This window comes from Stomoxys calcitrans, chromosome 1, assembly GCF_963082655.1.
Source record: "Stomoxys calcitrans chromosome 1, idStoCalc2.1, whole genome shotgun sequence".
Classification (NCBI taxonomy): Eukaryota; Metazoa; Arthropoda; class Insecta; order Diptera; family Muscidae; genus Stomoxys; species Stomoxys calcitrans.
Genome location: NC_081552.1, coordinates 198,218,493 through 198,244,238, shown reverse-complemented (window position 1 = coordinate 198,244,238; position 25,746 = coordinate 198,218,493). Strand labels below are relative to the sequence as shown.

General features: G+C 39.3%; 1 protein-coding gene across 13 annotated transcripts in view; it reads left to right on the top strand.

The window, feature by feature from the left end:
• The window catches only part of LOC106087000 (LIM and SH3 domain protein Lasp), a 423,009-nt gene that overhangs the window by 268,257 nt on the left and 129,006 nt on the right, over positions 1–25,746 (top strand). For all 13 annotated transcript variants that reach the window (XM_059370394.1, XM_059370376.1, XM_059370385.1 and 10 more), the window contains one exon: positions 24,679–24,773. In XM_059370394.1, the coding sequence (XP_059226377.1) occupies positions 24,718–24,773 (56 nt within the window). In that variant the 5' untranslated portion in view covers positions 24,679–24,717. The remainder of the gene's footprint in view (positions 1–24,678; positions 24,774–25,746) is intronic.

Here is a 25,746-nt window from a genome sequence, read left to right as displayed (position 1 = left end):
TGAAATACCTTTGAACGTAAAGAAGTCGAAATCGACATTGTAATCAACAAAGAGATGGTAGGTGTTGATTTGTCCTTCTCGGGTCTTTTCCAGGATTTGATGCAGTGTGAACATCTGGTCCAGGGTGGATTAACCAGTTCTAAAGCCGAATTGGTAGGGCCCAATAATCTCATTGACTTTACGTTTTAATCTTTCACACAGTACGCTCGAGAGTATCTTGTATGCAATGGGGAGGAGACTTATTCCTCTGTAGTTGGCACATTCCGTTTTGTCTCCTTTCTTGTGTACGGGACAAAGTATGCTGAGGTTCCAATCATCGGGTATGCGTTCTTTTAGCCAGATTGCTCAGACAAGTTTATGCATACGCCTTATCAGCGTGTCGCCTCCGGTCTTAAATAGTTCAGCGGGTAACCCGTCGGTTCCTGCTGCCTTTTTGTTCTTCACTCAGGTCACTACCACTTGGATCAAATTCTGACTAGGTGGTAAATACCATCATCAGGGATTGGTACCATCATCAGGAATTGGTATCCTCTTCGCCGCCAACGTCGTACTCTAACAGTTGGGTAAAATGTTTTTTCCATATCCTCAGCTTTCTATCTGTGTCAGTTACCAAATTTCTTTCTTTGTATCTGAAGGAGGTTGTGTCTGTACCAAAGCCATCGGTTTGATGTTTGGTGCTTTGGTAGAATTTTCGGACTTCATTCTGACTTCTGTAGTGTCCATACTTTTTCGTAAATAAGATAAATCTGCAGGGTTTGAAGTAATGTGCAAAAATTCCATCACTGCTCTACGAATTTCGACATGAGAACTCACTTTTGGTCTGCATATGTTTTATTTTGTTTTTTGTTTTGAGAAATCGATATGAATGCGACTGGACGATCACTCCATCCAGTCGCATTCATATCGATTTCTTATCACTAAACTGTTTTTATGGCAAATTTTTCGAAGAAACGTTTTCCGCTTCGATGTATTTTAATGTATTTCTTGTATACGTCTGTTTCTTATAAGTGTTGTTTGTTATATCAAATCATTTTGCAATGAAGGATCTAAGCAAAGATATGGTGTTTTTTGAAAAGTTTCTTAAAAAGATTTTTTCTTATAGACGATGTGGTTATATCCAATAACTTTCCAACGATGTACAACACATTTCCCAACTAGAATTCTATCTACTCCTTATTCAATGTAGATTTCTCTAAACTCCCCTAATATGGAGGCTTCATCAAGATATTGATCGATCCGTTCATGGGGTACATTAATTTAACGTCTTGCTAATGTATAAGTATATTGTTTTTATATATCTTTGTTTGTAACATCTCGAAATATTGATCTGCGACCCCATAAAGTATATATTTATAGTCTGGATCGCCTTGAAATTCTGAGTCGATCTAGACTGTTCGTCCGTCTGTAGAAATCACGATAGCGGTCGAACGCGTAAAGTTACCCGCTTAAAATTTCGCACAGATACTTATAATTAATGTAGGTCGTTGGGGATTGCAAATAGGTCATATCGGTTCAAATTTGGATATAGCTCTCATATAAACCGATACCCCGCTTTGACTTCTTAAGTCGCTGGAAGCCTCAATTTTCGCCCGGTTTAGCTTAGATTTTGCACATGGTGTTCTGTTATGACTTCCATCAACTGTGTCAAGTTCAAATCGGTCTTTCACCTGATATAGCTCCCATATCAACCAATATGTCGATTTGACTTCTTGAGTCCTTACAAGCCGCAATTTTTGTCCGATATGGCTGAAATTTAGCACATTGTGTTCTCCTATGATTTCCAACAACTGTGCCTAGTACGGGCCGAATCAGTCTATAAACTAATATAAGTCCCATATAAACAAGTCGCAATTTCGTCCTGATATAACTCCCATGTAAAGCGGTTATGCCCTTCAACTAAATTTATTGTGCATAAATTTTTTGCAGAATCCATCCAGGCCGAAATTAGCACGCTTTTACTTGTCCTTTGTCCATCCCATTTTGAGGGAAAAAGTGTACTCTCCTACCAAAAATCTTTTGTTGCTGTCCTATTCTATCCTGATCGGCCTTCATTTCTTATTTTTAATTAATATTTTTTGAGTAGGATGGGGGGAGGGCGTTTGCCCTCTAACACGTCCTTTCATTTGAATATAAAAAATTTTCGGTCGTCCTACATGACAGTTTGATGTGGTTTTTATTGGAAGTAGAAGATCGGTCCCCCCGACGCTAAGACCCAAAAGACATTTTTTTTGAGTCCTTTAATGTCAAGATCTACATGTCCGGCTGAACGGCAGGACGTCAACATTAGATCCGACCTCTACTGTCACATACCTTTAATTCCCAGACTATCCCGATCGAACTCCACGTCTTATTGAAGCGTAGTAGGTGGGTGGGCCGGTCTCAGATTCTGTTCTAAATGTGTATATCAGATTCGTGTTCAACTCTCCAAGACCAATACCCATTTTGTGACGTGGACATTCAAACACCTTTCATTTGATACCCATATTGTCGCAATCGGTAAATATGTCCTGTTGAGGGGTTTTTGGGGTGGTGGGGCGCCTTACTATATTTTTAAATACCTTTAATTTGATATACATATTGACCCAATGAGTAAATATATCCTGCTGCGGGGTTTTGCGGGGTAGGAAGGCCCCACACACACAAAGGAATAAATTTTTATGTCAGATTTGTACTTTGCTTTTAAATACCTTTCATTTGATACCCATATTTCCCAAAGCGGTAAGTGTCCTGTTGGGTGGTATTTTTGGGGGTGAGGATGGGTGGGAAACCCCCCGACACTTTAGGTGGCATTTGTATGCCAAGTACGTACTCTTCTCTTAAATACCCCTCATTTGATACACAAAGTGGCCAATGTTGCAAAAGTATACTGTTTTGTGGTGTTTTTGGAGCCGTGGGACCCTCGTCACCATGGATGACATTTTTATGCCAAGTTCGTGCTCTACTCTTAAATACCTTTCATTTAATACCCATATTGTCCTAGTCGGTAAACATGTCCGTTCGGGTGGGTTTTGAGATGGGGCGTCCCCCCAGATTGCCTAAACATTTTATACCAATTTCGTGTTGTTGGGGTTACATGTGGTTGCATTTCTTAAATCGGTGCACGCATCTCCGAGATCTGGCGTTTTTGAAAATTGGGATAAAGGGGAAGGTCCGACGCCCCCCCCCCATGTTACTTTTAACCGATGTTACAAATCACTTTCCAAACTCAAAATGAAGGTTGAACCAAGATTGGCCTAGACTTTGCCAAGTTAAAACCATTCAAAATAATAATTTGGTATCCATTTTCCCCTACGTCACCCAATTTAAGACGGGCGGCGTTTAACAATGTGCGGACCGACACATTGATTCAAACCTTAAGCCAGTACCGGGCGGACTCGGTCCTTAGAGATTGGATAAATCATATGGTCATAACTTGTGTTCCATGGCATAAATATAAGCGAAAAAGTGGTACACGGCACACTTCAGGGGGGTCGTTTTATCGCCACTCCTGTGAGTGACCACTATTAATGACCTATTACGGATGTTGACTAAGGAGGGATTACAAACCCTCTGTTACGCAGAGGATGTTATAAAACTTCTAAGAGGTTAGGATCTGAACCAGCTATGCAGAAGAGCTGAAAGTATCTTGCATATGGCGTATTACTGAGCTAGACCCAGAGGTCTCATTGTTAACCCAGAGAAGACAGAAATTGGTCTGTTTACGAGGAAGACGAAGGTGGGCCAATCTAATGCACCCTGTTTCTTCAATAAGACGATTTCGATATCTGACAAAGTCAAATACTTAGGTGTGATCTTGGACAACAATCTGAATTGGAAGTGTCACATTTAGGCGCATACTGATAAGGCTCACAGAGAACATGTTGTCTTGGCATAGGCGCAGCGAGTAGGACGATGTCCACTAGGGCTTTTGAGACTTTTCTAGATATCCGACCCATCGACATGCAGATTAAGTGTGAGGCGGCCACTGCGGCGGCGACTTAAGGCGATGGGAGAATGGGTTGAGGATGGGAGCAGCTCTTACCATGGCGGTATAATCGAGGCGACGATAGAAAACCTGGAAGAAAGGGAAGAGGTTTCCGATCGGATACCTGAGATGAACGTTGAGGTCGAGTGCGAGGCACTGCTGCCAACGCACACTCTTGGATTGACGAAACCCTGGTATTGCCATCTGGAAGATCATGTTACACAGATAGATCAAAGCTAGAGGACAGAGTGGGCCTGGGAGGTTCTCAGTCCCTTGAGAACCCAGGGACTGAGATCTGTTTTAGATTGCCTGACCATAGTACGGTCCTACAGGCGGAAATCCGGGCGATCACGGAATGAGGTGCTAACGCGAGGACGTCGTGTGTGAATATTTGTACGAACAGTAAATTTGTCATAAGGGCAATAACAACCGGGACGGTAAGGTCACGAATAGTCTTGCAGTGTAAGAAGGAGATTATTGCCATCTCTGAGGATGGCACGATCCTCATCGTTTGGGTGTCGGGCCATAACGGAGTAAGGGGGAATAAAAGGGCAGATGATTTGTCGCTGAAGGCCAGAGGACTGCCGTCAATAAACTTAGTTAACCCGAAGCCTTTCGGGTCAACGCATTCCAATTTAAGGGCGTGGGCGACAAACGCGCATGTAACACTGTGAAACAGCGGTCAGTAGGACTGCAAAAATCCTATGGGGGATCCAGATCGTGAGAAGACGAGGCCATTGTTGAAAGAAAGGTCAGTATAGCTATTGGTGTCATAACAGAACACATGGAACTACGAGCTCACTTATGTAAAATCGGTGCGGCAAGTGATAGCATGTGTAGGTCATGCGGGGAAGATGATGAGACGTTGGAGCATTTCCTTTCGCGTCTTGTGAATACCGGTCCTTAGGTGGGCATACCATACCAGACATAAATAAACTTAGGGCAGTGGCATGGAAAACAATTAAGGTTTTTTGTAAGTAGCATGGATTTCCTAATATAGATTTTCTTTTTCGAGGTTACTTTTTAGATTTTAGAGCGCACAACTAGCCGATTACTGGCTTATGTGTATGTCTATAGTGGCATGGGGCAGATTAATATCTGCACCCTCTTTTCCACCCAACCTAATCTAACCTGCTATGTTTTAAACCGAAATGCAAAAATGTTCGCTGGGTTTTATCTTTGGATCAATCGGCAGCAACATATCTACATACACGTATATAGCAGTTTGAACTACATTCCCCACTTTTGTTTATTGGCGGTCATTGTGTTTTATGCAATTTTTGTTGTTGCTGTTGTTTCTACTGTTGGTTTAACTCTTTCTTTTTTTTTTGCTTTTGTTTCATTAAACAAAATTATGTTGTTGCTCCACATAAAACAAGGAGAAAGGAGGAAAAAGTGAACAAAAAGAGTGAAGGAGTGAAGAGCATGTAGAGTATAGTAACAAAAACAAAAAACAGTTATCAAAAGCTATAATAATGGCAAAAACTATGACAACATAATTGCTTTCGTGGTCGCCTTTGTTCGTCGGCTGCAATCCGACGGCTCTGCTTGGCTAGCCTGAAATAACAAAGAAATCATTATTTTTTCAACACCCCACAACCTCCCATCATAGAGAATATAACCCTGCTCCTCCAGCAATATGTATGGCCATACTCTCGATTGATGGCAGAGACTTACACAATAGGGGCTCTGAAGTGCAGAATCGACCGTTTGGTTGTTAAAGTCATCCCTTGAATTCAATGTAAACAATTTAGTCCCATTCCAAACATGTGGACACCATCATCAGAGAAATAAGTCCCCACTCGCTTCTATCGCTCAGATGGCTTGAGAGGGCTTAGTCATGGCACAGTGGCTGAAATGGAAAAAAGGATGATTAATGAAAGGCTTAAAACTATGGACGCATTAAAACATACATATAAGCCATTGTTACAATACTTGGAACTCGTAAAAGCCGGTTGTTATAGCTAATATAGCGGAAAATGCAAATCTTTGGTAAAATTCTTTTTGGAAGAATATGTTTTATGGCTACCACCATAAATCGTTTCCTTCTACTCCATGGCTGGTATTTCTTCCTTGTTTATGTTTTCCCCGATTTGGAACACTGTGCTTCGCATGGTCTATTGGTTTGTTGACTATTCTCTTAAGCCGCAACTGCATTTGCCACACTGCAACAGAGGCGGCTGCTGCTGCCGCTGTGGCCACAGCACTTTGGATTTAGTGTCATAATTCACATTGTCAGGATTTATAGTTATTTCCCGAACCAGCAACCAGAAACAAAATAACACAGGAGCCCCAAAAGTAAAGAGGGATAGCTAAAGGAAAAACAAAAAACTTTTCAACACGTCATTTATTAATTTAAATAAATATTTTAAATACAAGCTTTTGATCTAGAATATCGCATACTTGGTTCTTTTTGTATAAACGCTTATCGATGATAAATTGAAGATTGCGGATGTTCGTAGATATTGACAAAAAGGGAGCAATTGATTGTTGGATTATTGGCTTAGCATAGAATGAATGTTAACTGTTTGAGAGTAAACCATGATTTGGGATTTTAGAACAAAGGCAAGGCTATGAGAATAAAGAGAAAAAAATCAATGAATGATTTATTAAATATTCACAAAAACAGAGCATATTTGATGTTCTTGCTATTTAAAAGATAATCACATAAGTTCGTGCTAAGTTCGGCTGGGATCGGCCGTATCTTGGGAACCCAAAACCATGGATTCTGCTAAAAATATATCTTTCTTCTTATATAAAATTCAATTTTTGTTTGTTTGTTTGTTCCGCATAGACTCAAAAACGGCTGAGCCGATTACCTTGACATTTTCACAGATTGTGTACGTTGGTCTGGAAGAAAACATAGGATATATAATTTGTTGATATCAGGAGGGGGGTCGGACCCTCCCCCTTACCCCAAAAGTACTACCCAAAAATAAAAGTGGACCGATCGGGACAATATGGGAATCAAATGAAAGGTATTCGAGAGTAGAGTACGAATTTCATAATAAAAGTAGGGTCCAAGTACCTGAGGGGCCACACCAGCCCCAAAACCCCATAAAATAGGTTTATTAGACGATCATGACAATATGGGACTCAAATGAAAGCTATACGGGAGTAGATTACGAATATGGTCAAGAAGTAGGAATAGTCTTTATAATTTATTGATAACGGAAGGGGGCGGAGCCTCCACCTTTATGGCAAAAACACCAACCAAAATCAATAGTGGACCGATAAGGACAGTATGAAAAGTATGCGAGAGTAGATAACGAATCTGGCATACAAATTCAAGTCCAAGTATAGAAGGTCACCCCGACCCCACAATAACGCCCAAAATGGGCACATTAGCCATTCACAGATATATGGGACTCGGTTTGTTTGTTCCGTATTGACTGAAAAATGGCAGAACCGATTTTCTCGAAATTTTCGCATATTGTGTAGGTTTGTCTGGAAGAAAACATAGGCTATATAATTTTTCGGTATCGGAAGGGGGACGGACCCTCCCCCTTATGCCAAAAACACAACCAAAAATCAAAAGTGCACCGATCGGGACAATATAGGTATCAAATGAAAGGTATTGGAGTGTAGAATACGAATATGATATCAAAAATTTGAGTCTAAGTACCCATGGGGCCGCCCAAACCTCAAAACAACCCCAAACAGACATATTGGACGATCATTTCAATATGGAGCTCAAATGAAAGGTATTCGGGAGTAGATTTCGAATCTGGCATATAGAATCAGATCGAAGTATATGGGGTCACGCCACCCCTCAAAAACGCCATTAGACTTAATTGAACCGATTTTCTTAAAATTTTCATAGATTGTATACGTTTGTCTGGAAGGAAACATAGGCTATATAATTTTTAGATATCGGGTGGAGTATAATACCCTAAGGAAGAGAGAACATAACTCTAACAAAGAACATAACCACCAGGAACCGAGAAGGGGCAAATTCTCACACATCAATGAGTGCTTACCGATTCAAGTTTAAGCTCAATGATAAGGGACCTTTTTTTATAGTCGAGTTCGAATGGCGTCCCGCAGTGCGACACCTCTTTGGGAAAAATTTTTTATTGGACCATGCATGGCATTGTCCCTCGCAAATGTCGTCAACATTAAGAGGGGATAACCACCGCTTTGATCGATGTTCTCGCCAGGATTGGAACGCGTTCAGCGTCATAGGCTACAGTGGCACGAATTCGATATCCGCATTCAGGGCAAAGTGTCATCACCTTTAAAAGATATTAGAGCGTTAAAGTAGGCGCAGCGAAGCGGGCCTGGTTCGGCTAGTAAATAATAAATGTAGCTGAAGGGCATAATTTTTATTTACACACCAAACTTCTGTCAAACCAGCAAAAATTAAAGCTTTTAGGAACCGAAAAAGATAACCGGGAGACCGGTTTTTATGAGAGGTATATCAGGCTATAGACCGATTTGGACTGTACTTGGCGCGTAATATATTGGCCAAGTCAGACAAAAATTGCGGCTTGTAAGGGCGTAAAAAGTCAAATCGGGAGATCGGTTTATATGGGAGCTATATCAGGTTATTGACCGATTCTGACCGTACTTAGCACAGTTGTTTGAAGTCATTACAAGGAACTACATGTTTAATTTCAGCCAAATCGGACAAAAATTGCGGCTTGTAAGGGCTCAAGAAGTAAAATCGGAAGATCGGTATATATGGGAGCTATATCAGGTTGTAGACCGATTCGGACCGCACTTGGCACAGTTATTGGATGTCTTAACAGAACACTACACGCCAAATTTCAACCATATCCGCTCGTGGTTCATACGACGCTTATTTTTTCCATTTACGCAAACTGGTCCGTATATTTTGCGAATAATTTTTCTCTCAAAAACTCCATGTACTGCCTCATCTGCTTTCACACGTACCCATGCCTCAGAACCATATAACAACACGGGAAGTATCAGTGTCTTGTGTAGTGTAATCTTTATCTGTCGAGAGGTTGCCGTGTTTCTAAACTGATAATTTAACCCAAAGTAGCATCTGTTTACCAGTATTATTCTTCGCTTTAGCTCAAAACAGGTGTCATTCGTTTCGATTACGGCGGTGCCGATTCAGATAAAGTTGCTGACTATCTCAAAGTTTTGGTTGCCAACTTTCTCCATTTTCTTTATCTGCTACGCGTTTTGGGAGTTGAAAACATCCCTTTTGTCTTATCGCCATTTACAGCCAGGTCCATTTTCACTGAGTCTCTTCTGATTCTTTCAAGTCTGCAATTTCTACTTCCGGTGTCGATGTCGTCGACATAGGCGAGTAGTATGTGTTCTGTTGTGCTAGTGTGCCATATCTATTCACATCTGCATCGCGTATAATCTTCTCCAACAGGATATTAAAGAGATCACACGATAGGCTGTCTCCTTGTCGGAAACCTCGTTTGGTATTAAATGGTTCGGAGAGATTCTTTCCTATTCTTACTGAGGAACGCGTATCAGCGTTTTGCAGAGATACCAAACTCAGACATGGCTTGATATACCTTTGAACGTAATCGAAAGCGGCTTTGAGATGGAAGGTGTTGATTTGTCCTTCTGGGGTCTTTTCCAGGATTTGGCGCAGTGTGAATATCTGATCTGGGGTGGATTTACCACGTCTGCCAAATTTCGAGAGAATCGGGTAACAAATGAGCACTTTGTTGCAATATTTATCAAAATCGGTTGTTGCAATATATATAAAAATATATATATATATATATATATATATATATATATATATATATATATATATATATATATATATATATATATATATATATATATATATATATATATATATATATATATATATATATATATTATATATATATATATTATATATTATATATATATATATATATATGTATATACTTATATATATATATATATATATATATATATGTATATATATATATATATATATATAAATATATATATATATATATATATATATATATATATATATATATATATATATATATATATATATATATATATTCCCGATTTTCACTCCTAGAGCCACTGCAAACGCATTTTTTGATCAATCTTGCCAAAATTTTGCACAACGCTTTCCCTCACTACCACATTATCTGAGAAGTTTCCCCAAAATCGGTTCAGAATTAGATATAGCTCCCATATATATGTTCCTCAGTTTTTGGTTAATTTCCGATAAGGCTGTTATTTGTGAACCGTAGTTATTACAGTTTGGACATATTTGCTCAAAATTTGTTCCCGATTGTTTAATAACCCATCCGAAAACATCCGCCGAACTCCATCAACATTGGTTCAGAATTCGATATAGCTCCCACATTGTATTCATATGGTAGAAGTAGGGTATTATACAGTCGGCATCGCCCGACTTTTGCCCTTCCTTAATGGTTTTATTTCATTGTGGAACTGATCTAACTTGTCATTATGAGATATTTCTTGATCTAAGATCGCTAGTCGCGATCCTGATCTAGGCTGATCAGCTACTTAACCTACATGTAAATTTAGATTTCGTCAATCTATAAAAGCCCGATGACAAACTCGTCTAGAACAGCCAACTTGTTGAATGTTCCTTAACCTGGAGGGACGCCCCATCTCAAAACCCACCAGGACGGACATGTTTACCGATTGGGACAATATGGATATCAGACGAAAAGTATTTAAGAGTAGAGTACGAATTTGGTATACAACAGGAATCTTTCACCTGCCGCTTTGGGCAATATTTCTATCAAATGAAAGGCATTTAAAAGTAGAGTAAGAATCTGATTCCTTGGTATCTGCGGATTTATTGGGGATTTCGACAAAATATTTTTTTGTCAAAGTGTACATTTTTTTGTAGCATAGTGTACACCTGCTGAAGAATTTCATATTCTAGCCTACTGATCTAGGTTAGTTTAGTCCCATACAGCTACTTAACCTACATGTAAATTAAGATTTCATCAATCTAAAAAAGCCCGATGACAAACTCGCCTAGAGCAGCTAATTTGTTGAATGTTCCTTGATATGAAAATGTTTGACCTAAAACCAAATGCAAGAAGATAACACAACAATTCGAGAATATTTTACAAAAAAAAACTCTCTTAAGTGTTAAATACACCACCAATCGTTGTCATGGTGTTGTTAATTGCCATTCAATGTCTTCAAATAGCACACAAAGTCTAGTCGTTGGGTTTAACGGTTGTATTGAAAGTCGAAAAGCAAGAGGTTAATACCGTCTATTGACCTCAGGCGCGGTGTAGCAAAACAAATTGAAACACACAGTTAACGAGGTTGCGGAAACCAAAATTAATGTTGCTAAACAATTTGGCTCTGACCGTTATCATTCAAATTCTATTCCAAATCTACAAAAAAAAAAAAAAAAACGAAAAGAAAACAACCAACAGCATATCCAACTAATCCAATGGATATGAATGAGGAACCTTTAGCAGCCAATGGCATGAGTGATAGACAAGAAGATGAATGACCATCATTAAAAGTCATTTACTTTTCTTTCAGCACAACCCAAAACAAAAAAACAACTCCCAAAAAGATACCAAAAAACCAGAAATGGATATAGAATTTTCATTTAATTTATTTTTAAATCGTCCGCCTGAACGCCGCATTAAAGTTATGATGATTATGTCAGTAATAGCTTTGTGGGTATGTTAGCAAGTTGTGCTATTCGGCTAATCGTAGGTTTGCTTACAGCCATTGCCGAGAGCAACAAAAAACGTTGAAAACTTGTACGTTGTATTTCATGAGTTTCCATGTCTGATTGTGGTCTACTATTAACTGTATACAACTTTTCCTCTGCTTACTGTGACAACCAAAATTGAAAGTTGGTTTTGCAGCATGATGCCTTGTAAGTTGTATTCTGCAAAGAAATAAAGTTTTATTTTCTGAATTAAGTGGTTGTTCGCTCAGGCTTCATGCGAGGGTTGCCTTTAATATTTCGGGATTAGAGAACACAAAAACAAATATTAAACATCGAAAATCGCTTTTTATACCCTACACCACCACTGTGGTACAGGGTATTATAAGTTTGTGCATTTGTTTTGCAACGATAAGAAGGAGAAGAGCTAGACCCATTGATAAGTATACCGATCGACTCAGAATCACTTTCTGATTCGATTTAGCCATGTCCGTCTGTGAGTCCATGTATACTTGTAATCAAAGTGTGCAGGTCGTATTTGTTGGCCAATACGTCACTTTTTTGACTCAAGGACGAACGCTAATGATTTTCGCAAAAATCGATTCAGATTTAGATATAGCTCCCATATATATGTATCGCCCGATTTGGTTTTAAATGGCCGTAGTAGCTACAATTTTCAACCGATCTGCACAAAATTTGGCACGGACAGTTTTGTTTTTGATCCTAACATATCTGCAAGATTTCATCAAAATCGGTTCAGATTTCGATATAGCTTCTATATATATGTATCGCCTGATTTGCACTTATATGGCCATAGAAACAACAAATTTCGACCGATATTCATAAAATTTAGCACGCATTGCTTTTATACCCTACACCACTACTGTGGTATAGGGTATTATAACTTAGTGAATTAGTTTGTAACACCCAAAAGGAAGAGAGATAGACCTATTGATAAGTATACCGATCGACTCAGAATCACTTTCTGGTTCGATTTAGCTATGTCCGTCTGTATGCCTGTCTGTCCAAATTTGTGTACAAACTACAGGTCGCAATATTCATCCGATCGCCTTTAAATTTTGTATGGGCACGTTTTCGGCCTAGAGACGAAGCCTATTGAAGTTGGAAAAAATCGGTTCAGATTTGGATATAGCTCCCATATATATGTTCGTCCGATTTGCAGAAGTACAACAATAAATTGGCCATTTGTTACCCGATTGTCTCCAAATTTGGCAGAAAGGATTTTCTAATGACTCTCGACAAAACCGGTGAATTTTGAACCGTATTTATAACAGTTTAAATATATATTTGCTCGAAATGTGATACGGATTGTTTAATAACCCATCTGAAAACATCCGGCTAGGTCCATCAAAATTGGTGCAGAATTAGACATAGCTCCCACTTTGAATCTATAAGGTAGGTGTAGGGTATTATAAAGTCGACACCGCCCTACTTTTGCCTTTCCTTACTAGTTTACTCATCTAAGCATATATGCTCCTATATATATTTCGCCCGATTTACACTTAAAAAGCTGCAATAAATATAATTTTTTTGTTTTTCAAATTGTTCCCCATTAAGATTTTTAGATTTGTATATGCGTTTTAACCAATTGTGGAAGCACTTATGTGAACCACTTGGAGTGAACTACGACCTCGGTTGAATTCTCCCTCCCATCGATAAACATTGGTCCTTGAGGTGAACGCAAATGTTCACCATTAAATTCTTTTTTTTTGGGCGAGATGAACCTTTGAAGTTACTGTAAACAACACAAATAGCGCTCGTATATAAAAACATTCTGTGTACGTATAACCTTAACAATGGCAGGCTGTCAGTCTATGGAGCTGCCAGTTAGCAGATAGTAACAAAAAGGTTGTTCAATCCCGAAATATAAAAGGTAACCCTCGTACATACCAAGTATGGCCTGAATCGCTCTATATATAACCTCATATAGCTCCCCTATAAACCGTTCTCCCGTTTGGACTTTTTGATGCCCTAGGCGCAATTCTTATCCCATTTGGCAGAAATAACTTCTACTATGGTCTCCAACATGGCCCGAATCGGTCCATAACCTGATGGCATACCAAATGTTCATTCATAATTCTTTGTTTGCCTATAAAGAGGTACCGGGCAAAGAACTTGACAATTACGATCCATCGTAGAGGGTATATAAGATTCGGCCCATGCGAACTTAACACGCTTTTACGTGTTTCTTTACCTTCTTTTTCTTGTACTGTCTTTTAGGTTGAACACAATGAACCTAAGGTCTCTGATTGCATCGGCTACTAACCGAGGTTGCTAGTCGCGTGTCCCCCAATCTAAACTAACATATGACTCCTGTAGACGTTCTCAGCAACGACTTATTCATGGCTTGCAATTCCCTCGTCGTTTTGGGTCCACAGCGGGTCAGAGTGTTCTGGCAATCCGACATCAATTCGCAGACTCCCACCTCGCCACCACCTCTTCAATAGCCATGTCCTCTATGTTCAGTAGTTGGACAAAGGCACGTGTGCAAGACCTACCAAAGGTCTGCATACCGTAAGGATAATCTCTTGACCAGAAGGGCATACACCAACGTGTCGGGAGGGAAACCCAGGTCAACACAACGACATAAGCCAGGACCCCGTTCAACACCGCTAAATACTCCGCCACGCACTTCGACGTCATCGTTCTCAAATTCAAAACCTTGAGGATGGCCATACTGTCCACATATATCATGAGTTTCGAGGGTGGTAAATCTTTCCACCCGATCTTCTTTGCGGCCAACGTAATGGCACAGAAATCTTCCTGAAAAACCAAGCATTCATCCGGCAGTCTAACTGATATGCCATTGTCTAGTGTCTCCGAGTATACCCTCAATTCCATCCCTGCATTAGCATGTTTTTTTTAGCGGCACCGCACCGAATATAGACCTCAAAAGGTTGTAAGTTCAGAATCGCCTTCAGATCCTAACGCCCCCATGATTGCGACCATATCAGTGCTCTGGTTCACAATGGTCGTGTACAAAGAGTATATCATCTTCGGGCTGACTCCCCATGTCCAATCGAACATCGGTTCAAATAAGGGTACAGCTCCCATGTGAACCGACACACATTACGATTCGACTTCTAAATGTCCTTAAGGCCTCAAATTTTGATCAATTGATTTGAGTTTGAGTCACAAGAATCCTCGCTGCTTTTGTCCAGCGTTAATACAGGGTGCGCCAGGGAAACTTACTTGTTTGAAAGGTCAATAAAAATAAAGGTACTTGAGTTATTGTTTTAATTTTTTTTCATGCAGTCTTGAAAATTACATAACTCCATAAAAGAGCCACCGTGTGGCATAGGTTAGCATACCAGCCTATCGCACCCAAACGCCCGGGTTCTAATCCCGCCGGCGAGAACACCTTCAAAAATGTTTCAGCGGTGGTTATCCCTTCATCAAATGTCGGCAACATTTGTGAGTATTTCAGCCATGTACAACTTGTCAACAAAGAGGCGTCACTTAACAGTTACACGCCATTCGGACTCGGCATATAAAACAGGCACTCAATTGATTACATTAGAAGTTTGTTTTCCTCTTGTTTGTTCCATAATAGGACGTTTGGGAGACGCTAAACCACATTGCGCCACCACCGTAAAAAACGCCATAAAAAGATATATGAAGGCAAGCCTCATCATTGGAAAAACCTACCCCATCTTCAGGCAGGTTGACCATCAGCATTTCACATGCATTTTAACGGGCAAAAAAAATCGCGTTCAGTTAATTCTTGCACAACAGCCAATATTTACGGATGACATTAAAGGTCTTGATGGAGAATTCGTCTAACAGTTGTGTCAGAAATTCAAATAGCAGCTACGTTATCCGAGCAGAACGCCGGGAAAAACGCATAACTGACTGCTTTACTCTTTCGTTATTTTCCGGAGTTCTGATGGTCCATTGAAGTCCATTTCTGGGTTTAGCGACACTTGCACACTCCCGAAGTGAGTTTACTTTCAACAACATTGAATTAAGGCTGGGAATGAGTCTGTGATGAGGAATTACTCACTTTGACAGGCACGTTACGAAGCAACATGTTAGAAAAGAAGCTCTCGACGGCGAAGGCCCGCTGCTTCCTAGACCAGAGCATGATAGAAACAGAAACAAACATGGGGACATCCCCCTCCAGAGGGCGCAGTTGTTATCCGATTTGGCTGAAATTTTGCATGAAGTGTTTTGGTTTGACCTTCAAAAACTGCACCATGTATCAAATCGGTTCATAACCTGATCTAGCTCCCATGTAAACCGATTTCGGATCTTGGCTTCTTGAGCCGCTGAAGGGCGCAATTGTTATCCGATTGGCTGAAATTTTGCATGAAATGTTTTGGTTTGATCATCAACAACCGGGCCAAGTATGGCCCAAATCGGTTCATAAACTGATACAGCTTAGATATAAACCGATCTCAGATATTGACTTCTTGAGCCTCTAGAGGGCGCAATTCTTATACTATTTGGCTGAAATTTTGCATGCAATTCTAAGAACTTTCTACATCAAAAACATGATAGTCTTTTGTGTGGAAAACGATACTGTGTTGGTGTATTCATATGAAAACCAATTGTGGGAACCAATGAATATGGAATCAATTGCTGAATAATAAGAATTAAAGATGGTCACGGTGTAACATTACTTTTTGTAACATTACCTTTTGATTAAAATTATTTTCAAAGGTTTTTTTTGGCTCTTTAGAGGGTGCAATTATCAATAACGGTTTGGCACTAAAACCAATAAAGGCCTGGTGCTAAATCCAATAACAGATTGGTATTAAAACCAATACCAGTTTGGTAATAAGGCTAGTACCAAACGGTACCAATAATTTTATGTTTCATCCATACCATCCGGTTTTGTTATACCCACGTCCGAAGGATGGGGGTATATTCTTTTTGTCATTCCGTTTGCAACACATCGAAATATCCATTTCTGATCCTATAAAGTATATATATATTCTTGATCGTCGTAAAAATCTAAGACGATCAAGCCATGTCCGTCCGTCTGTCCGTCTGACCATCTGTCTGTTGAAATATTTTTTTGTCCATAAGCAGGTTAAGTTCGAAGATGGGCTATATTCGACTATATTCGATATAGCCCCAATAAAGACCGATCCGCCGATTTAGTGCCGTAGGCCCATAAAAGCCACATTTATTATCTGATTTTTCTGAAATGGGGCAGTGGGTTGCATTAGGGCCTTCGACATCCCTCTATAATTTGGCCCAGATCGGTCGACATTTGGATATAGCTGCCATATTGACCGATCTTGGGCCCATAAAAGGCGTTTTTGTTATCCGACTTTGCCAAAATTTGGGACAGTGAGATGTGTTAGGCCCTTCGACATCCTTCTTTAATTTAGCCCATATCGGTCCAGATTTGGATACAGCTGTCATATAGACCGATCTCTCGATTTAAGGTTTAGGGCCCATAAAAGGCGCATTTATTGTCCGATTTCGCCGAAATTTGGGACAGTGACTTATGTTAGTCTTTTCGACATCCGTGTTCTATATGGCTCAGATCGGCCTATATTTGGATTTAGCTACCAAAAAGACCAATATTTTGGCTCTTCGACATATTTCTCCAATTTGTCTCAGATCGGTCCAGATTTGGATATAGCTGCCATATAAACCGATCTCTCGAATTGAGATCTTGTGCCCATAAAAGGCGCATTTATTGTCCGATTTCGCCGAAATTTGGGACAGTGACTTATGTTAGGCTTTTCGACATCCGTGTCCTATATGGCTCAGATCGGTCTATATTTGGATATAGCTACCAAAAAGACCAATATTTTGTTCTACAAAATTGAACAATGACTTGTATTTACCACTCAATGTCCTTGCCGAGTTCGCTCCAAATCGGTCCATATTTAAATATGGCTGCTATGGTAATAAATTATGCATTTTTCACCTGATTACGACGAGGTGGTTTACATATATGTACCCTAGGTGGAGGATATCTAAAATTCTGCCCGGCCGAACTTAGTGCCTTTTTACTTGTTTTTGTAGCATACGGTGTTGCTTTACTATCAATACCATGTGGTACTGAAATGAGCACGTTCGTTAGCAACTTTTCTCTGGGTGTAGAGGGCGCGATTATTATCCGATTTAGATGCAATTTTGCATGAAGTGTTTTGCTCCAATATAAACCAATCTCCCGATAATACTTCTTGACCCTCTAAAGGGAGCAATTCTTATCCGATGTTGCTGAAATTTTGCACAACGACTTCTTGTATGACCTTTAACATACGTGTTTAATATGAGCTGACTCCTTCCATAACCTGATATAGCTCCTACATAAAGAGATCTTCCAATTATATTTCTTCAGTCATTATAGGGCGCAATTCTTATACGATTTGTTTGAAACTATGTTTGATCGCACTATGAATTCCACTTTGGCCTCCAACGGCCAAACCAAGTATGACCCCAATCGGTGCGTAACTTGGTATAGCTGAAATAGCATAGCAATTCTAATCCAGTGTCCATTCTTTGTCTATAAAGAGATATCGGCCAAAGAACTTGACATATGCGATCAATGGTGGAGGATATATAATATTCGGCCCCGTCGAATTTAGCTCGCTTTTACTTGTTTCAAGGAAGTTAGTTTCTCTGTTGCACCCTGTAGCAAACACAATATTAGTTTCCTTTGCCTCAAACTTTTGTCCATCAGTGTAAAGCCGCATTTACCGCATGAGTGCCACCAGAACTTGATCTTCCTACTACCACTCCTTTGTGCATAAATGTCAGCTACCAATGCACGCATCATATGGCAACCATACTATTTCAAACCTCTTCATCTGCTGCTTGTCCACACATTTGGCTACATGTTGTTTATATTAGCTTGGATTAAAGTTTTGGAAACTCTTTCAAAATGTTTGGAATAGAAAATCATGTTGCCATGAAAAATTAAAATAGAAACCACTACCATTCGTTCTCTGGATCCAAGAGATAACGTTAAAGCCGCAAATACACAACAACATAGAGTTTCATCATGCGAAGCAATTACGTAATTAGCTACAGCTGTAAATCAACACCTCAAAATGTTTCATTTTGTGCGAGAAAAACAAACACAGATTTTCTATGAGAGAAGGGAATACTCCACTTTAAAAAAGTAAATGAAGGTTTCATATTTCCAAAGAGGGGTTTAGAAGAAAATCCTATTTTAGACAGGCTTAAGTTAAATGGCTATTAGGTAGGGATGAAAAAAAGGATAAAAAATGTCATCGACTGTTCTCGGTACTCGTCAATGAAAATTGACTTGTTTCTTTAGTTACCCTAGGTGGTCGTTGGTTGGCTGTCAGCAACTGTCAGTTAGTCGACCAGACATAATAATCGACATTGATGTTTCTCTATTCCCCCTTTAACTGGTAATTTAATATATTTATGTGATGTTTTTTTTCTGTCATTTCATCTTTATTTTCTTAATATTTTCATTTATTGCGTTGTTGTTAATATTCAGCTTTTGTTAGGGGGAATTGTGGAATGTCAAAGTATGTACTTATATCACACCTAGGGCAAAAACCACAAAAATTTACCAGGTAGTGATAATGATGGGATATTTCACAATGTCAACTGTATGTCAAGTTATATACAGGCTACGCATTTATCTAAGCGTCAATAACTTTAACACTGAAAAAAAGCTCAATGTCCTGCCAATCAAGGGTATTTTAAATATCTTAAAAGTTTAACCCATTAACGACGAATGGGTAAAAAAATACCCAAAAATAGAGTTGTTCTAGCTCGTGTTTCCCGTCCTATGTCAGGTCATGTTTTAGGGGAAAATTACCTTGTCGAATGTTGGCAATTTTTTATATCCTAACAAATCAAACAAAATGTTTGCTCAGAATTCATAGGAGTGAGATTGCTGGAAAAATTTGGCCGTCTTGTTGCATTTAATGGGTTCTATATAAAAAAAATTGTGGCAATAAGCCTACTACTTTTGGCAGCAGGTGCGATTTTAGGTCAAAGTCAGGTTGGGTTAGATTTAAGTGGCAGTCTGCCATCAGACTCACTTAGACGTTTTCGTCCATTGTGATACCACAGGAATAGAAGAAGAAAAATGCCTTCTAGTTTCTAACGTTGAACCATCCAGATCGCTTTAAAAATCGCAACAGCTTGCGAATGTTCATATCCGATAAATCAGAAAAGTTCTCAAAGTAATGAGAACCTAAAGTGGAACTCCTTCTGACACACGCAGAAGGTGTTCTATAGTCTCTTCTTCTTCGATGTCCTCACAGCTTCTAAAAAAGTCATTGCTGGCAACCTTCAGTCTGTCAGCATGTTTTCCGATTAGACAGTGCCCTGTCCTGACGGACACAATGACTAAGACGTCTGTTCTAGCCAATGACAGCAAAGCGGTATGACAGAAGAAGGAAGATGTCTTCAAGTTCCTACCGTTGAACCATCCAGATCGCTTTAAAAATCCCAATAGCTTGCAAATGTTCACATCCGCTAAAGCAGACAGGTTCTCAAAGAAATGAGAACCTAAAGTCGAACTCCTTCTGACTGCTAGTGCGGGACACACACACAGAAGGTGTTCTATAGTGTCCTTCTCTTCGATGTCCTAACAGCTTCTGCAAAAGTCGTTGCTGGCAACCTTCAGTCTGTCAGCATGTTTTCCGATTAGGCAGTGACCTGTCATGATGGACACAATGACTGCGACATCTGTTCTAGCCAATGACAGCAAACCGGTAGAGCTCTTCTAGTCTAAATTAGGCTACATAGTTTTGGAATGCTCACAGTCCCCTCTTTGTGACCTTCTATCATTCGTTGTCCTTCGGGCCTGGTCCTGGTCCTGAAAACTTAGCTTACATGTCGCTAGAGGCATACCCACAGATTCCAGTATAGGATAGTTCCTAGTCTCGCAAGCTCGTCCGCTTTATAATTCACTGGGATATCTCTGTGGCCCGGCACCCAGAACTGGTGAATTTTGAACTGTTCAGCTATCTCGTTGAGAGATCTGCGACAGTCGAGGGTGGTTAGATATTTATGCCAATTGTCGTTATGATATTATATTTTAGCCATTCCACCACTTTCTTAATTGAAAGGATCTCCGCTTGATACACACTGCAGTTATCGGGTAAGCTTTAGTTTGGAACCATCCGTATAGAAGTTTGTTACCAGGGATATCGTAGTACAATCGGTTCTATCAGGAATAGTGGTACTGTACTTTTTTTTTATCAAAAAGCGGCTCAGGTAGAGTGTTATCCACATTGCCTGGAACATCGGATATTGTATCAAGCATAACACAATGCCCGGAGCAGCCACATGACCAATGAGAAAGCTCCCTTAACCTCACGGCAGTGGTCCCTGCAATTTGTCTAGCCACAATGTCCAGAGGCATTAGATAGAGCTTAAAAGTCCTCAGTGCGGCTGTGATGCACAAACAAGCCATCCTTTGCATCCGGTTAAGTATTGAGCGGTAGGTGAATTTTTAAAGTGCCGTCCACCAGACCAAAACACCATATAGCATTATAGGTCTGACAACTGCAGTATATACCCAATGCATGACACGCGGTCTAAATCCCCAACTGTTGCTAATGGTTCTGTTGCAGGTGTATAGAGCAAGAGTTGCCTTTCTTGCCCTATCCAAAATGTTGGATTTGAAGTTCAATTTACTGTCCGGGCAAAACACCTAGGTATTTTGCGCTTTCTGTAAATGGAACATACTCTCCTCCCAAGCAGACATGTTCCACTGTAGGCAACTTATATCTCCTGCTGAAAAGAACTACTTCTGTCTTGCATGGATTCATACCTAGACCTAGGCTTTCGGTAGCCCACTTCGCTGTTGTACGTAGAGCTTCCTGAAGTAAAGGGTGATTTTTTTGAGGTTAGGCTTTTCATGCATTAGTATTTGACAGATCACGTGGGATTTCAGACATGGTGTCAAAGAGAAAGATGCTCAGTATGCTTTGACATTTCATCATGAATAGACTTACTAACGAGCAACGCTTGCAAATCATTGAATTTTATTACCAAAATCAGTATTCGGTTCGAAATGTGTTCAAATTTTGACAAATTTTGTTCAGCGATGAGGCTCATTTCTGGTTGAATGGCTACGTAAATAAGCAAAATTGCCGCATTTGGAGTGAAGAGCAACCAGAAGCCGTTCAAGAACTGCCCATGCATCCCGAAAAATGCACTGTTTGGTGTGGTTTGTACGCTAGTGGAATCATTGGACCGTATTTTTTCAAAGATGCTGTTGGACGCAACGTTACGGTGAATGAACACATTTCGAACCGAACACTGATTTTGGTAATAAAATTCAATGATTTGCAAGCGTTGCTCGTTAGTAAGTCTATTCATGATGAAATGTCAAAGCATACTGAGCATCTTTCTCTTTGACACCATGTCTGAAATCCCACGTGATCTGTCAAATACTAATGCATGAAAATCCTAACCTCAAAAAAATCACCCTTTATATCTTTATAAGTGCTGGGAAACTTTCCCTAACCGCAATTGCCACGTCATCAGCATACGCGACCACTTTTACGCCTTCATATTAAACATTGCATTTGTATACCCCTACCAAGACCCTTTGAGACCAATTAAAGTATATATTTATTCTTGATCGCCATGTCATTTTAAGTCGATCTAGCCATGTCCGTCCGTCCGACTGTCGAAAGCACGTCAACTTTGGAAAGAGTAAGCTAGGCGCTTGAAATTTTTGCACAAATACTTCTTATTAGTGAAGGTCGGTTGGGATTGTTAATGGACCAAATGGGTCCAAGTTTTGATATAGCTGCCATAATAACCGATCTGGGATCTTGACTACAGGTCGCAATTCTCATCCGATTTAGCTGAAATTTTGCATGAAGTGGTTTGTTATGACTCTCAACAACGGTGCTTAGTATGGTTCAAATCGGTCCAAAACCTGGCATAGCTGCATATAAACCGATCATGGATCTTGACTTCTTGAGCCACTAGAGGGCGCAATTCTTATCCGATTTGGCTGAAATTCAGCATGTCATGTTTTGTTATAACTTCCAACAACTGTGCTAGGTATGTTTCAAAGCGGACCCTGATCCGATATAGCTGCCATATAAACCGATCTGGTATCTTGACTTCTTAAGCCTCTAGAGGGCGCAATTTTTATTCGATTGTACTACGTTGTCTCCCATGACGTATTTAATATGGTCTGAATCGATCTATCTGATATCCAAATGTGGGGTCTGTTGGATGCCCGCCCCTCCCAAAAACATCACCCAAAGAGGACAAATTTACGACCATAGCAATATGGGGCTCAAATGAAACGTCTTTGGGAGTAAATCACGAATTGTAGGACTTATTTGCTGACCATTCAAGTATGGGGCTGTAATAAGAGGTAGTTTGGAGTAGAACACGAATTTGATAAATATTTTGAGGGCCAAGTCACTGAACGGCCGCCCCATCCCCCAAAATACCCCTCAAACCGGTCATGTTTGCCGACTATGGAAATATGGGGCTCAAATGAAAGGAATTTTGGAGACCAACCAACCATTCGGGACCAACCATAAAAACCCCCAAATAGGACATATTTGATCACCATGACAATTTGGGCCTTAAAGAGATTGGATCTCGACATTGATAGTTTTTTGGCCCCATAACCCAAACCGGACATATTTGCTGACTTTTGCAATTAGTGGTTTAAATGAAAGGTGTTCGAGATTAGAAAACGAATTTGATACCCAATTTTGAAGCCAAGGGCAATATGGGGTTCAATTAAACGATATTTGAGAGAAGAGCACAATGCTGATATATTTTCAGGGCTAAGTGTTTGAGGGACCACGTCAAAATGGGGCTCAAATAAAAGTTATTGGGGAGAAGAGTACGAAATTGATATCCACTTCCGGGACCAATTTTCTGGGGGTCCAGCCCTTCCCCAAAACACCCAACAAACAGCAATTATTTACTGACCATCGCAATATGGGGCTCGAATAAATGAATTTGGGAGTAGAATACGAATCTGATATCTAAATCTGGGACCATGTATTTGGGGCAAGGCCCCTTTCCTAAAAGACCCCCCAAAGAGTACAAATACTGTTTGAGGACGCCTCATCCCATGAAACCAATAGCAATATGGGCTTTAGATAAATGTTATTTGAGAGAAGAGCACAATGCTGATATTTTTTTAGGGCCCCCGAAAACACCCCTTAATCGGACTTCATGACAATATCGGGTTGAAATAAAGACTTAAGAATGGAGTATACACCCAAACATTAGTGACCGCAAACCCTCCAAGCGTATTCATAGACCAATAAAGATTATATGGGATTTAGATTATATTGTTATACTGTTAGTCAAGCGATATACATATATTGGGTTGCCCAAAAAGTAATTGCGGATTTTTCATATAGTCGGCGTTGACAAATTTTTTCACAGCTTGTGACTCTGTAATTGCATTCTTTCTTCTGTCAGTTATCAGCTGTTACTTTTAGCTTGCTTTAGAAAAAAAGTGTAAAAAAAGTATATTTGATTAAATTTCATTCTAAGTTTTATTAAAAGTGCTTTTACATTCTTTTAAAAAATCCGCAATTACTTTTTGGGCAACCCAATACTATTTTCGTAGCATTGTATTTCACTAAAAGCTCTTCAATTGTCGAAAATAAATATTCAAAGGATAATTTTGTTCCATATAAAGTAAAAGCAGGCACAGGGGAGCGGGCCCGGTTCAGCTGGTTTAAAATAAAAAATCCTTAATATAAAGGAAAATATCTTTCACCAAAGGAAATGTGTCCTTAAAAACTTGGAAAATTTATCATCCTTGAATTAAGTTTGCTTATCTTTGGCTTGAATCTTGAAAATTATGACAAACATTTTTTCAGTGTACATGGTTAAGATCCTAGGGCATATTGGAGGACCATAAAAAATTCAATGCGTTGAACACGCAGCGATTACATGAAGAAATACTCAAAATATTAAGTTATTAAAATTAAAATTTATTAAAAGCTTAAAAATATTCTTTCTTACCTATCTCTTTTGCTTTGTTACCTTATGACAGAGTCTTCCTTGATTGCATCTTGAATAGGATAAGAACTCTTTAAGCACTTTCATTTATGTTTTCTTTTAAATTGTTTTGTCTTGTTCTGATTCGTATTTTTTCTCTTCTTTTACCTCATTTCAGACTTGGCATAAAACATGTTTCAAATGCACAGAATGTGCCATGGCATTGAATATGAAAACGTACAAAGGTTTCAACAAAATGCCCTATTGTGAAGCGTAAGTACCCTTTATTGTCATTCTATGCTCTACTTTGCTATGTGCTTTCTGGTAACTTTGTCTCCGTTGGGAGATGCTTGAAAGACACTTTTGTGAAAAGAATGTGAATGGAGTAAATTTTATGCATTAAGATTATGACAAAAACAAAATATATCTTGGGGGAAAAAAAGATTTTAAGAAAATTTCATGGACCATTGCAAATAAATGTTGTGATTTCTTAAAAGAGTTACACATTGACTAGGATTCACAATTATTATTGCATTTTTTGTTTTAAATATAAATAGGCATATTGTGTAAAAAATATTTAATTGTAGTCTTTAAGGTTGAAATTATTTAATAGGTTACTATAAGGACTTTAAATTTAAAATACTGCTTTACAAATTTGAAATTGTATTTAATTTGTATGGGAATTAAAATGGTCTATATTTACGCTTAACATATTTCATGTTAATACAAATTCGTCATTTACATATTTTACGCCGCTTAAGGTTCGCATACAGAGTCCTTAAATTGGTATCCGCGTTTCCTTGTCCGCTACTATGTATTCCGTTCGCCCGTCTGTCAAAATCCCAATAGCGTTCGTACGAATAAAATTATACACTTAAAACTTTACACAGTTTATGTTTAGATATATACTAGCTGGATAGGGCCCGCTCCGCTGACTAATTTTACCTGAGCCCTATACTGGCACGATCAGGAAAAAAGTCCTGTTTGGGGGTACTGGTACGGCCTTTCAGGTATTTCACCATGTGGATATCATATTGGTGTTCTACTCCCAAATACCTTTCATTTGAGTCTAATATTGCTATGGTCGGTAAATATGTCCGGTTTGGGGTTGAGGTGGACCCAATATATGAAATTCGTACTTAAATCCTAAGCACCTTTCAGTTGAGCCTAATATTGTCATTATTGGTTTATATTTCCATTTGGTGTGCTTTGGAGATGGCGCCCCCTCTCTAGATATCCCACCCTA